This window comes from Neomonachus schauinslandi, chromosome 1 (genome assembly GCF_002201575.2).
Source record: "Neomonachus schauinslandi chromosome 1, ASM220157v2, whole genome shotgun sequence".
NCBI lineage: Eukaryota > Metazoa > Chordata > Mammalia > Carnivora > Phocidae > Neomonachus > Neomonachus schauinslandi.
Window position 1 is genome coordinate 209,591,432 of NC_058403.1, and position 15,796 is coordinate 209,607,227.

At 40.5% G+C, this 15,796-nt stretch overlaps 1 protein-coding gene across 1 annotated transcript in view; it reads right to left on the reverse strand.

The window, feature by feature from the left end:
• Positions 1-13,910: 13,910 nt before the first annotated feature.
• ADGRE1 (adhesion G protein-coupled receptor E1) overlaps positions 13,911-15,796 on the reverse strand; it is a 59,361-nt gene continuing 57,475 nt past the window's right edge. The window contains exon 21 of the mRNA XM_044918317.1: positions 13,911-14,705. Within this exon, the coding sequence (XP_044774252.1) occupies positions 14,700-14,705 (6 nt within the window). The 3' untranslated portion in view covers positions 13,911-14,699. The remainder of the gene's footprint in view (positions 14,706-15,796) is intronic.

Below are 15,796 nucleotides of genomic sequence, written 5' to 3' on the forward strand. Positions count from 1 at the left end.
GGTTCTACTGATGGTGGAGATGGTGGTGATGGTGGTGGTGATGGTGGAGATAGTAGTTACAGTGATGATGGTGGTGGCCATGGAGGTCTCCCATTCCTCTTTCCTGACTCCAGTTATAACCATGACTTTGTGTGTTAAGGACTGACTGATCCATTATCAAGTGGTGATGAGAATTAACAGGGTCCTGTGAAGCTCCCCCCCAAAACAAAGTAGTGGCCTGAGAAATCCCATCCCAGAAAAATCTCTTACTCCCGATGGCCTGAACAGGCTAGTCACACATTATGTATTGGTATCTAGCATGTAAATCAAATTTTGCTACAGATACTTCTCTTAGCCTTCTATTCTCACTTCCTAAAAACATTCATGGACCTTCTGTGGTGGGCCAAGTCCCTTACTAAGTGCTTTGACACTATTGTTTCATTGAAAGCTCACAATCACCTTATTAATGTAGATCGAATAATATCTTCCCACTTTTCAAATGATGAAATTGAGACTCAAAGAAATTCTTTTTTTTTTTTTCAAAGATTTTATTTATTTATTTGAGAGAGAGAATGAGATAGAGCATGAGGGGGGGAGGGTCAGAGGGAGAAGCAGACTCCCCGCCGAGCAGGGAGCCCGATGTGGGACTCGATCCCGGGACTCCAGGATCACAACCTGAGCCGAAGGCAGTCGCTTAACCGACTGAGCCACCCAGGCGCCCCGAGACTCAAAGAAATTCTATCATTTCCTCCAGGTGATGCTGCTAGGAAAAGGCAAAGCTAAGATTTGGAAAAGTCAGGCTGGATCCAAAGCCTGCATATAACCACCGGACCAAGATCCTAAGCCCCAGTGCCTCTTAGGTGCAAAACTGTAATAAGAATAAGCAAGGCCATTTTGGAGAAGCAAGGAGGACTATGGAGAACTGAAAACCCTGGGCTCTATCTAGAGATATTCAATTCAACTTTTTCCCCAAATGCAGAACCATTGGGCCACCAGCTTGCAATTTCTGCAGTGGACAATACTGCCTAATTGCAAATCAAAATCTGTACGTGGGCATCTTCGAGGACTTATACTTGGTCACTTCCTGGATGCACTCCCCTCTCTCAGCATACATTTCCCTGTTTTGAATTCTTGGTTCTCTTCTCTTCCAAAAACCTATTATAGAATATACTGCAAAGAAATTGTGCCCAGGGGCACCTGGCTGGTTCAGTAGGTAGAATATGTGACTCTTGATCTCAGGGTAGTGAGTTAAAGCCCCATGCTGGGTATAGAGATTACTTTAAAGGAATTTTTTAAAAAAGAAATTGTGTCTAGATGAGGATGATTCAGAGGCCTCTTTGGAAACTGGTTTAACTAAAGTGAGTATTTTACATGAAAGAGGGGATAATGTTTTTCAGAAGTGCCGAGACCTCTAGCAATGCTGATTTGGTCTTTTAGCTTTTTAAAATTACTTTATTGAGGTATGATTGGCATGTAAAAAGCTGTACATGTTCAATGTGTACAACTTGATGAGTTTGGACATAAGTACACACCCATGAAACCATCACCACCATCAAGATCATAAAGATATCCATCACCTCCCAAAGTTTCCTCCTGCTCCCCTGTGGTTAGTCGTGTCTGTGTGCAGTAAGAACATTTAACGTAAGATCTACCCTTTCAGCAAATTTTAAGTATACAATTACAGTGTTATTAGCTATGGGTGCCATGTTGTCTAGTACATCTCCGGAACTTATTTATCTTGTGTAACCAAAGCTTTGTACCCTTTGACCATCATTTCCCATTTCCCCTAACCCTTGGCAACCACCATTCTACCCTCTGCTTCTGTGAATTTGAGTACTGTAGCTCCACATGTAAGTGAGAACATACAATATTTGTCTTTCTGTGTCTGGCTTTCTTTACATATCTAGCAAGGCTAACTTGGAGAGATTTTTGACCATGACACACTGTAAGAAATACATCAGACAGAGAGAGAGAGAACTCAACCAAGTTTCACAAATCAATATGCTGTATTTGATATTTTATGATTATACTCCCTTTAATTTATTTTAAAATGCTGGTGATTACCCAGCAAGTTGGTTTCATGGCCCTGCTCCTCGCCTGTGGGTCACAGCAGCTGGAAAAACACTGACCTTTCCAGTAAGTCACTTTGGCCATGAATAAAATATACAATCCTTTGACAGCGAGCCTTGCATTTAACTGTGCTGATGGGTTTATCATGGAGGTGTTGCATGTGATGTGTGGCAATGCTTGTCAATTCACCATGCAACCTCTGTAAACCTATTCCTCTTTCTAGGTCTTGTTTTCTTCATTTTTAATAGCAAATTGGTTCTATGCTACATTTGCTTCAGATTCTGTTTCTTGAAACTTTATTACAGACATACCTCAGAGATATTGCAGGGTTGGTTCCCTCAATATAGAGAGTCAAATAAATGTTTTGGTTTCCCAGTGCATATAAAAAAATATGTTTACATTATACTGTAATCTATTAAGTATGCAATAGTATTAGGTCTAAATAAAATGTACATCCTGTAATGAAAAGTTGCTTAGTTATTGAAAAATGCTAACCATAATCTGAGCTTTCAGAGTCATATCACTGATCACAAATCACCAAATATAATAATAATGAAAAGTTTGAAATATCACAAGAATAACCAAAATGTGGCACAGAGACACGAAGTGAGCAAATGCTGTCAGACAAATAGTGCCAGTAGATTTAATTGATAGAAACCTTCAATTTGTAAAAAAAATTAAAAAAAGAAAGAAAAAGAAATGCAGTATCTGTGAAGTGCAATAAAGCAAAGTACAATAAAACGAGGTATGCCTGTACTTTAATTCACCTTAAGCTTCTTAATACACAATGCATCATCTCTGTCAAGAATGCCAAAGCATTTCAGTATGTTCTGCACCACATAATACACATATTGCCCAAGAAGAAGCTAGAAAATGTTGCCCATATAGCAGTTTTCAAAAACAAAGCAACGGGACATATAAAAGTTCCCCTTGAACATTTTTATAGTACCAGACATTTTTCTAGACCCAAGATCACACATGAAACATTTTCTATTTTCTCTTGAAATACACTAATCAGTTCTTACCCACAAGATGAAAAGTTCTTGCTTCTTACCCAGTCCAGTAGCTTCTCAAAGCTAATGAAGAAGGAAGTACATCACTTCTTATCTTGAGTTCCACTTTCTCAAGGAATCTTGTGAGTGCACTAGAAGGCTGAGGGTGTTGGTTGGGCAGTTTGCAAAATGCAGAGTCCCTTAGTTCTCTTTTCATGTGGGCAACTTAAATAGTGCATTACATTAGGGTGGATCATATTAAAGTGCCTCAGAGAGTGAATTTGAAAATGCTGACGGTGTTCAGTACAGAAAATCACCTAATGGAGAGTGGCGCCAACTTCTATCTACATCAAGAAAATGGATCCAACATTGGGCAGCCTCCTTTAGTTGGTGAACTTTTTAGAAAGAGAGTTGAAGGCCAGACTGTGAAAGAGTGTATCCCACCATGCCAGTGTTTCTATGTATCACGCACTTCCCTATTAAGGTATCACTTCTCAGTTTACCATCTTGGGAAAACAACATATCCATATTCTTGGACTTTGAGATAGGGTCACCCAACATAATTACACTTATCTACTTGGCTGATGAAATTCTTTATTGGTCCCATTAGCATGGTGTCCTGAAATTTTCTTCTTGTTCATATTAGAAGAATCTTTGTAAGAGCCAGCACAAATATGGCAAACACCCCTTCCCACAAAACCCTAGTTTAACAAGTCCAAATACACACCTAGTAATTTACTCCTTATCTTGGTTTTGTTGCATTTATGAGGCATAGCTTTATTATCCCTGACATAAATATTTTCCTTTTTTGGTGTCTCTTTTATTCTATAAATTAATTAGAGCCAATGCAATAAAATATTCAATCACTTAGATATGGTGTGCAGGCAGTTAGCCGCTCCATGTAAGACTCAAAATATTTGTTCCAGGTGATACTCAAAATGTTGCTTTTGAATGACAAGTGAAAAAGGGTGTAAGCCTATCACTGTCAGCTGAGCAGAAGTGAAAAGTGTTTGAATGTTAAACTGAAATTCCTGAATCCAAGAGAAATCCCTGAAATTTTGAGCATTTCATGTGCTTACAGCCTAATTCTGCAAGTGACAGGATATTTGCACAAACAGATGTAAGAATTCCCCTATCTTGGGGTGTAGTCCTCCTGTGCTGACTCTAGACTTGACTGTGTGGCTGGCTTTGGCCACTGGAACAACAGCTAACAGGATGGAAACAGATTTGAAAAGTGCTTGCATATCGGGGCTTGCCATCTTTTGCTGCACTTTAAACCCCAAGATCATCATGTGAATGAGCCCAAGCTGGTCTACTGTGGGATGAGAGGCAATGTGGAAGAGAGCCAAGGCTCACTCATCAACAATCCACCACTCTGGTTGCCAGCCTTCCAGATGAGGAGTGAGACTATGCTAGATCATCTGGCACCCAGCTAACCCACCAACTGACCACAAATGCATGAATAAGCTCATCAGAAACCAGCCAGGCTAGACTAGACCAGAAGGAATGTCTAACCAACCCACAAAATCATGAACAAAATAATATAGTTGTTATTTTAAGCAAATGAAATTTGGGGATGGTTTGTTATACAGCTAAGGCTAACTGATACACATCACAAAGTGGACTGAAAGATGATTTTTACACACGTGTTGTCAGGCATGGAACCATGTGATTTCCCCTTCTAACCACAATTGATGGGACCATGGGTTGGTCCATTCGGCACCAACAATCTATGAGGTGGCCCAAGCAGAGAAATCTACCTTAGAGTACTTCTCCATATTGGATGCTGACTGGCCAATCGATTCAGCTTGTTTCTTTCTCTCTTGGAGAGTCTGAATGCAAAACCCCAGTGGTCCATGAAACAATGAACAAGCTGAGAAATAACAAAAGCAGAAGCCGTCAGAAGGAAGAATCCGTTGATGATCTTTTTCTTTAATCCCTACTTGTTTATCTCACCTCTCCTTGATGGAGCAGTAGACCGTCACCATAACAGAATCCCAGTCAGTTAGGGTTAGGGGTAGGGTTCTACAATCCAAGGGAGCAAATGCCCAATTTAAGGAACAGTTCCATAGGGTCTGGCTGCTTCTCAAACTTTAACAAACTTGTAACAATTCATTTTGGGTGATTGTGAAAGAATCTGTTTTCCATCCTTCTCCACCCTGCTCTGTGCACAAGGAGGTTGTCCTGTATGGACTGCATTATCAGGCTTCTCTTGTGCTCTGTCTTCCAACCTTTTTTGACCAACAGTAGCTGTAGAAGGAAGGAATAAAGCTGGAGGAGAGAGAGATGGGGATATTCATTTTCCAAGCTCCTCCTTCCCTGCAGGGACTGCACATTTGGGCAGTGGTTAGATTCTTCTGTCACAGGCAAGGCATTTTCCAGGTTCCTATACCTGTTCCATCCCCTTGCCCCTTTAAGACAAGGACTGATAAGAGTTACCCCCTGTTGCTACTCCCTCCCTCCCCTCTCCCCATCCTTTCATGGTTTCCCTTAGCTCTGCTGTGATATTGTGATTTATAATAAGAAATATATATTTGGCATTCATCCTGCTCTGGCACAGAGCTCCTAAAACCCTTGGAATTTCCTGAGCAATAAGAACAATAGGAGCATCTTTTGTTATAATATTTGGTCTCTTGTGACATTGAAGGACAGTATCACAAGACACTGAAATGGGTAACAAGCCCCTTTTCACCACAACTGGGTTTATGTTAAAGAGGTAACTTTTGGAAAGCACCTAAGGATGGGGGTTGGTTGCCAGGGGAAACCAACCACAAATGGAGGGTTGGAACTTTCTGTCCCACCCCTGACTTCCTGGGAGGGAGGAGGGGTTGAGATTGCATTCAATCACCAATGGACAATGATTTGATCAAACATGCCTGTGTAAAACCCAAAAATATGGTGTACAGGGATCGTCCAGGTTGGTGACATGTGGAGATTTGGGGAGGGTGGTGCACCTGCAGAGGGCGGAGAAGCCCCTTCCCCCTTCCCCACACTTTGCCCTGTGCATCCCTTCCATCTGGCTGCTCCTGAGTCATATCCTTTCATAACAAACCAGTAACCTAGTAATTAAAATGTTTCTCTGTGTTCTGTGAGCCTCGCAAATTAATCAAACTTCAAGGGGAAATGGGGACCACCTGGGTTTTTCAGGCTTCAGAGGCGGGGTGAGGGCAGTCTTGTGGGACTGAGCCATTTCACCTAAGGAATCTGACACTATGCTAGTTCCAGGTAGATAGTATCACGATGGAGTTGAATTGTAGAGCACCCAGCTGGTGTTGGAGTCTCACTTGGTGGTGAGAAAAAAACCTCACTCACACACTAGAATTGGGTTCAGAGCCCCCTTTACCTCCCCACACCTGTATAAATAGTCTCTTTGTTAAACCCTCTTCATTTAATTCCTTTGGCTGAGCCACCTGCTTCTCACCAAGCTGCCATCCAAAACACACCCTGGCACTTACACTGGTGCTACCCATTCTAACCAGAAGCCAAGCTTTTCTTCTTAACTGTCATGCAAGAGGAAACCACATTTCAAGAAAAGAAGGAAACATCATCCTTTACTGACATGTGGACTTGAAACACAAAACACAAATGCCCCTTCCTCTTTTGCCTGTCATTTAACTACTGCTATTTTTTAAAACAGATTTTTAAATATTTTATTTGTTTATTTATTGGAGAGAGAGAGAGAGGGTGAGTGGGGGAAGGGCAGAGGGAGAAGAAGAGAATCTCCAGCAGACACCACACTGAGTGCAGAGTCCACGTGGGGCCCCATCTTGCAACCCTGAGATCACGACCTGAGCAGAAACCAAGAGTCCAATGTTCAAGTGACTGAACCACCCAGGTGCCCCTACTTTTTAAAATTTTTTAGTTGTTTTTTTTTTTATAGTACGCTTCCGTGCCCAACGTGGAACTCAAACTCACGACCCTGAGATTAAGAGTCACATGCTCTACCAACTGAGCAGCCAGGTGCCCCTTTTTCCTTGTCATTTAAAAACAGTTGTTTCTCTAGGGCACCTGGGTGGCTCAGTCGGTTGAGCATCTGACTCTTGATTTTGGCTCAGGTCATGATCTCAGGGTCCTGAGATGAGCCCTGCCACTGGATCCATGCTGAGCACAGTCTCCTTGAGATTCTCTCTCTGCCTCTGCCCCTCCCCACCACCTTTGCAGCTTGAGTGCTCTCCCTCTCCCTCTAAAAAAAAAAAAAAACCACAAAACAAAAAACAGTTGTTTCTCAGCAAACTTCCCACACTTTGAAATGGTGGTACTCCATAAAAGCATTGGCTGGAAATGGAAAATATGGTGAAGGTGCTCTACCCTGCAGAAAAGAGACACAAGAACCAAGCAGAGCCCAGTGTTTATGCCCTATCAGAATGGCAGTCTAGACTTAACACTAAAACCAGGACTAGTCACCACCTGGTCTCCTGGAAATCTACTGAACCATTCCCTTAGAATATATAGTTGAACCTTGAACAACCTGGGTTTGAACTACATGGGTCTACTTACACATGGATTTTTATATATAAATAAATACTGTCCAGTACTGTAAATGGATTTTCCTTATGATTTTCTTAATGTTTTCTTTTCTCTAGCTTACTTAACTGTAGGAATGCAGTCTATAATGTATATAACATACAAAATATGTGATAATTGTTTATCAGTAAGGCTTCCAGTCAACAATAGGCTGTTAATAGTTAAGTTTTTGAGGAGTCAAAAGATATGCATAGATTTTCAACTGTGCGGAGTCAAGGAGCCTCCCCACGGAAGATGGCGTCTGATGCAGGGCTCCATCCCGTGACCCTGAGATCATGACCTGAGCCGAAATCAAGAGCCAGACGCTCAACCGACTGAGCCACCCAGGTGCCTGATCATTCTGACTGTTCTAAAAGCCTTTGAACTGTACACTTTTAAAATGGTTGAAATGGTGAATTTTATGTTATGTGACTTTAATCTTAATAAAACATAAAGAAAATTCAAGTTGAAACAGGGAACCAGGTTGACCTGTTTGGATTTTGGCAAACTCATATTCCTTACCCAGTGGATTTTGTTGGACCTTATTTTCCATAAAATCCAGACAACTTTGGCCTTTGGTTTTACCTTTATGGTGATCATGTAGTGATCACAATGTGTGGGGAGAGCAGGACATGTTATAATTCATGCAAAAAATATAAAAATATTAATTCCTCAAATTTTATAACTGAAGCTTTCTAAATTTTCTTTTTATTTTATACAGAAATAAAATCACAGGATAAGCTGAGGAGGTTTCAGAATTATATGTAATGCTCTTGAGAAAATTTCAGCATGGACAAGGAGTAAGAAATTATAATTGATAAGACTTGGCAAGATGGGAGAAATACATCCAGAGCAGAGACCAGAGGCCATTTCAGCCACACCCACAAACTCCTGAGGAGGGGTTTTCTGAGAAGTAGAGAAGAGGAAGAAACATAATCTGAGATCCTGTGGTCAAAAAGCTAGATATGGAAAAAAAAAAAGCTAGATACGTAAATTGAGCAAGCCCACATTTGTAGCAAAGGCAGATGCAGCTTGAGGGTTTCAAGTCACACACGGTGGATAATTTTATCAAACTTAGGAATTATTCATGAAGTAAGGTCACAGAAATGAGACATTACAAAGATTAATACTGATTATAAAGTGATGGAACATTCAGGGAGAAAAGTGGCAAGTTCTCTCACACATTGTACATTATTGGATTTCAAAGAGAAGGCATCCCCCTCCCAGGATAAGCATTAGAAATGTCTCCTCCTGAAGATTTTCATATTTTTTAAAGATGAAAGCACTTGATTAAAGGTCTATTTGGAAATATAAACACCATTACATTCCAGGCTCAATAAAGCCAAATGATAATGGTAAACAATCCCTAAGATCATTAAGTAAGAGGAAGGTTTTATTGGAATGTCTAAGGAGTATCCTTTGAAACAAACATTTTAAAATGCAGCTCAAAATCACATTACAATGAGCTGTGACCAAGTATCTACGTGATTAATACAACTTTCTTTTTCGTATTTGGCAGTCATGGGGATGGGGCAAAGTAGTCAATATTGTTGATGTCTGTCATTAAGTTCCTTTTTGGACCAGCTGTCCCTTCTCCAGATTGGCCTCAGCTGAACAGGAGCTAAAGGTTCCCACCACCACAAGGGCAGCACACAGCCAGTAACTGACTGACACAAGGGTATGAAAGGCTGGTCACCCCGCCTCAAAGGGGGACCGATGCTGAGGTGCAATCCAGGCATCAGAGCTCACCGTGGGATCTGGCTGAACCCACATCCTTCTCCTACCACATCCTGCTTCCCTCACTTTCTCTTTTCTCAGAGCATTCCATCAATAAGTCATGGGCACCAAAATCCCTAAGTCGCCCATTGTCGTTTTAGAAATAGTAGTGTTTGTAATGGAGTTATCATGGAGTAGTTCTTAGAAATGGGCAAGGGGCCTGTTTGTTTCAGTCGCTGGGCAAGAGCAGGACATGATTTGGAAAACCAGGAGAGCTTGTCCCTCAGGGGGCAGAATATCAGAACACTGTCCTATTACTGTGCACAACACTTTCTTGATGCATTCATTCCACAAACACTATAGAGTCCATCTGCGAGCCCAGTCTTCTGCTGGTCATAGGCATACGGAGACAAATGAGACAAAACACATGAACATCTGATTATAATCCAACATGCTGAGTATTACAAATAAAAGATTGATAGCTTTAGGCACAATGGAATGGAATGTTAAGGCAAGGAGGTGACCAGATGACTCAGAACTGATGATGGAAAGCTTCTCTTGAGTACACCTTAAGTAAACTTCAAATTACTATTTCTAATGGCTTATTTTTTTGGTAGTTTGGGAAAACTTTAATGGCTTTGGTACAGTTATGTGTTTCTTCAACCATGCATTAAGGAAGACATACAAACTTCTTCCCACTCACAACCTATAACTTGTCTCAAAAGCATTTAAATAGTAGAGTACTTGAAATTTAGCTCAAAGATGTTCCTTACAGCATTGTTTATACTGAAAAGTTGGAGATGATGCAACTCAGATTAAATACATTATGACACGTGTATACCACAGACCACCATGCAACCATCAAAACAAAACAAAACAAAAAAAGTTTCAATAGGTTTAATGAGTTAAAAAGATATTCACAATGTGACAAACACACACACACAAAATACGTATTTCAGGATAGCATAGGTATACCTGTTCTAGATCATTCTCAGGTGGGCATGAGACATCTGGCATTGTCACATTCTGGTTTTCCCTTTACGTGTAGGCAGGTGTGACTAACAGAGTGTTATAACTAAGTGTTTTTAGACAAGGGATGACAAGGATGTTGTCCCATTTCCTAAAAACTAGCTGTAAATCTGCCCCCAAATGGTCATGATCAGGGCTAGCACAAGGGTGAGGAGAAGGAAGCACCCACCTCAGGCACAATAGAAAAGGAGATAATCCCTTGAGTAATCAAGATAAACACTGTGTCAATGCAACATTTCAAAACATCAAAAGTCAATGCAAGAAAACCCATGATAAACCGAACATCTAAAATATCCCTTGCTAGGCCAGGTCACCATTTTTTGCCCGTGGCAGAAAAGAAAAATGTGCACCCTTACATACACTTTCTCAATGTACTTTTTAATAGCTAATTTTTTCCTAGAACTTGATTTTGAAAATATTATTGATTGAGTTTACTTCCATTAAAACCAAGAAAGTAAAATTTTAATAAATTCTGGTTTGGGGGAAAAATAAGACATTTAAATTTGAAATGTTTTCAGTTCTAATATCCTTAACTTCAATTTTTCAATATTGTTTCAATTATTTTAATGTTCTGGGGGAAGCACATTGTAGGTGGTCAACAAATATTTCTTGAATGAATGGATCTTTATATTTATGGGATTGGAGAATGATGCAGTTTTTATTCTGAGTCCCTTTCTCTCTCTAGTGGAGGCACTGGAGGTGACGGTGGTAAAGGACTCTACCAAAGGTAGCTTGATATTTATGGTAAGAAAAATTCTTGTTGTGGAGGCCACAGCTTTTACTTACCTTAGAAATATAGAGTTTCTGGGGTGTGTGGGTGGCTCAGTCATTTAAAGCATCTGACTCTTGGTTTCAGCTGATATGATCTCAGGGTCATGAGATTGAGCCCTGAGTCAGGCTCTGTGGTGAGTGTGAAGCCTGCTTAAGATTCTCTCTCTCCCGACGATGGACTCTGAAAAACAAACTGAGGGTTCTAGAGGGGAGGGGGGCGGGAGGATGGGTTAGCCTGGTGGTGGGTGTTGAGGAGGGCACATTCTGCATGGAGCACTGGGTGTTATGCACAAACAATGAATCATGGAACACTACATCTAAAACTAATGATGTAATGTATGGGGATTAACATAAGAATAAAAAAAAAAAGATTCTCTCTCTCCCTCTGCCCCTCCCCCCACTTTCTCCCTCTGCCCCTCCCCCACTTTCTCTCTCTCTAAAAAAATTAAAAATAAATAAAAAATAAGAGCATATGTCCCTTTAAATATATATTTTTATATATATAATATATATTATATATTAAAATAAATTATATATATGTCTATAAATATGTATATTTATATAATATAATATATATATAAATATATATATATATATGGCATTGTCACATTCTGGTTTTCCCTTTATGTGTAGGCAGGTGTGATTAACAGCTCTGATATTCTGCCCCCTGAAGGACAACTTTATTTATTTATTTATTTATTTTTTAAAGATTTTATTTATTTATTTGAGAGAGAGAATGAGAGAGAGCATATGAGAAGGGTTAGGGTCAGAGGGAGAAGCAGACTCTCCGCCAAGCAGGGAGCCCGATGCGGGACTCGATCCAGGGACTCCAGGATCATGACCTGAGCCGAAGGCAGTCGCTTAACCAACTGAGCCACCCAGGCGCCCAGGACAACTTTATTTTTGACCAACGTGTAACACTGTCATAAAGACAAGCTTTTGTGTAAGTCTTCTATCAGGAAAAAGTTTAAGCGTTACAGATTTATAGATCCTGATAGCTAAGAGGAAATGAAGACCCCAATCCTTCTTTTTGTATATTCCAAATTGTTGCAATTAAATACAAAATGTTGATAATCCATTGGTTACTATATCAGTTAGTAATTGCCACAAATAATACTTCATAGCAAACTACTCTTGAAACTCAGTGCCTTAAAACAATGATACTTGATTGCTACTCCTGAGTCTCTGAGTTGGTGTAGCAGGTCTGCACTCTTAGTTGGGCTTGCTCACCTGACTGCAGTCAGCTACAGGTCGGCTAGTTGGCTGATTGAGGACAGCCTCAGCTGGTATAATGGGATGACGTAGCTGTCCTCCATGTTTCTCACACCCCTCCCGCAGGTTAGCTGGATATGTTCTCAGGGTGGAGGCAGGGAGGCAAGAGCAAGTAAAACTGATCTTGTAAAGGCAAGAAAGAATGCACACACAGTTGTGAAACCCTCTGTCTTTGAGTCATTCTGTTGACCAAAGCAAGACTCAAGGTCAAGCCTGAGTGAGAGCAGTAAGAGTCACAGAGTGACAGGGAAGGGGTATAGAGAGATGGAGGCCACCTCCTGAGGCCACTGATGCAATCAATCTACCACAACTGCTGATGGGTAGGAACCGTGCCATCTCTTGCTTCACTATCCCTTACAACTACGGCCTCTGTATTGAACTCTCTGGACAAACAAAACACTGAAGACCAACCTGTCATAAATGAACTCATGGGTCAGCTTCCCTCTCAAGCTGTGGCTGCCACAAATAATAGAGACTGAGCCTCCATCAGCCAAGTTTAATGTTATCAAATTGTCTAACCCAGGATCATTACTGAGCTAATTGAATCTTCGGTGGTAAGTTGACTCAAAGTAAATATTTTGTCTTTCCTCTGTATCCCCAAACTAAGAATTCCTGGGGTCAAAGGAAGAGAAGGAGAAAGACACAGGGTCTGGAAGAGGAGCTCTGTGGTCAAGAGTTCACAGCCTACCTCAGCCACCTACAGCTGTGTGAGGCTGGGAAAGTTACCTAACCTCTCTGAGCCTCGGTTTCCTCATCCTCAGAATGGAGAGTAATCATTCATTTACTCATTCATTCAACATATTTGTGGACAATCTCCTAGATATAATTCCCTGTACTTATAGAGCTCACAGTCTAGGCTGGAGATGCCTAAGAAAAAGAGAAGTTATAATACAGGGTTAGAAAGCATGAAGCCCTAGGGACACACAAAGTGACATCTAGTCTACTTGAGGAGATTCCAAGAATTCTCCCTGGTGGAAGTGATGACTGAGACTCAAGAAAAGGTAGAAATTAGTCGGATTTTGAGGAAAGGTATCCTAGGAAGAGGGAATGGCAGATGCAAAGTCCAAAAGTCAAGAAGATATTTTCCTTTCTGGTTTTAAAGACAAGCTCTGCTGTCAGCATGGCAAGCAGAAGAATATTCCAGAATATTCTAGAACATTCATTCATGTGTACAGCACAAATCCCCTGGGGCTCCCATTAAAATTCAAGTTCTGGTTCAGCCAATATGGGGTGGGGCCTGAGATCCTGCTTTCCTAACAAGGTGATGCTGATGCTCCTGGTCCACAGACCACACTTTGAGTAGGGAGGTATCAGAGTGGCCTTGGAAGGGAGCATATATACATTTTATTGTTCCAATTTTAGTATATGTGCAGCCAAAGCGAGCACAGAGGACATCTACATTTTTAAAAAGATTTTATTTATTTATTTGACAGAGAGAGACACAGTGAGAGAGAGAACACAAGCAGGGGGAGTGGGAGAGGGAGAAGCAGGCTTCCCGCGGAGCAGGGAGCCTGATTCAGGGCTCGATCCCAGGACCCTGGGATCATGACCCGAGCTGAAGGCAGACACTTAACGACTGAGCCAACCAGGCGCCCCAGGATATCTACATTTTAAAAAGTTTCATCTCCCTCTACTCTCCCTGGCAATCAAGATATTATGCAGGATGGAGGGCCAGGTGGGATGGTGATAACTTTGTGAGCAGTGTGAATCCTAGCCAAGTCCTAAGGAAGTTCCTGGAAAGAAGAGAGATGTTGGTTTGCTGAAAGGTCCCAGGAAACCAAAACACTTTCCAAAGGGTGTTGTCATCAAGCACTGCAAGCCTCCATGAAATGCTGGGATTCTGCTCCATCCAGCACTCCTACTCACCAACATAACTGTTTTAAGTGTTTGTGCAAAAGTAGCCTATAGGTCTGTGGGTTTTATTCATCCCCTGGGGTCACCATTACTGTTTTACTGACCATTTCTTTAAAAGCAGGAGGAGGCTTTGTCAAAGGGTAAGTCAGTCAGTCATATGACAAATCATTTATTAAGGGCTGCTCTGTGTCACGCGCAGTATAGTGCTGGAGAGGAACGCTTGCTGCCGTGCACCAATGAACTTAGGAGAAACCAAAATGGTAGCCAGGTAACCTTGTTCATGCTATTGCCCTGGGATCTGTTACTTCCACAAAAGTCTAGAAACTCAAAGAGCAGAACACGGAAGATGAACTTATCATCTTGAACAGAAATTCTTGTTTTCCAGAGAGTTCTGGGGCTAGCAGGATCCTGCATCTGTGCATCAAGCTGTGAAGAGATTTCAGAGTAGGCTCCTGCAGGTACCTGCTTTCCTCAAATGTTGCTTCATAGCATATTTGAAAGTAAGAAAGAGCTTTAACCCTGTGAGAGAGAAATCAGAATTAGAATCAGCAGGATTAGTACAAATGTGATTCTAGGGGTCTTATGAATACAGAGAAAGAAATATGGCAACAAACACCAGAAGGATAAACATTAAAATGTTAACAGTGACGGTCTCTAGTGTGGCAGGCATTAATGGCAAACTTGAAAGCTGTTCTCAACCTCTTCACCACTGATAGCTTGCACTCTAGAAGCAAAGAAGCCAAATACTTGTTTTGTCAAATTCCTTTGTAACTATGTGTCATCATGTGATACAGTTCTGACCAACTAAGTGAAAGGGAAATCCACTGAGGGATTTCTGGGAAAGCTTTTGTTTCCTGTGAAAGGGAGAAAGTGTTTGCCACTTCTGCCCCATCCCTCTTCTTGCCTTCAACATGGTCATGATGTCTGGAGCTATGGCAGCCATCTTGCAACCATGAAAATTGTTTGATGAAGTCAACATGTTGTTAGTAGATTGGAAAAGTAGGGAAAACCTAGATCCTTTACAACATCCCTGAGCAACAGAACCAATACCAGCAACACCTAACTCTGAGCTTCTATTCTTGCAAAAAAAAAAAGAAAAAGAAAGAAAAGAATAATTTCCTGTTTAATTAAGCCACTGAATCTTAGTTACTTGTGTTTGGAATATTCTAATAGGGGATGGAAGAGCAATTGTGTAGAGAAAGTTTTACAACTCTGTAAATTTTACTCTTTAATTTTTATTTATTTATTTATTTAAATATGATGAGCACTAGGTGTTATATTCAACTAATGAATCATTGAATATTATATCAAAAACTAGTGATGTACTATAACTTGGTTAACTGAATTTAAATACAACTGTAAATTTTAAATAGCGATGATAGCAATGCAAAATTATGTGGAAAGATCAGTTTTGCCTCCATTTGCACATTCATGTCTCTGAATGTCTCTGAAATTATATATGTGTAGTATAATTCATATAATTCATATGTTAATATATATTTTAATTCATTTTAAATACATAATATGAAATTTTATGTATTAGGTATAATTATATAATAATTATATAATATACAACTTTATAATTATATGTATAATTATATATGTTATAT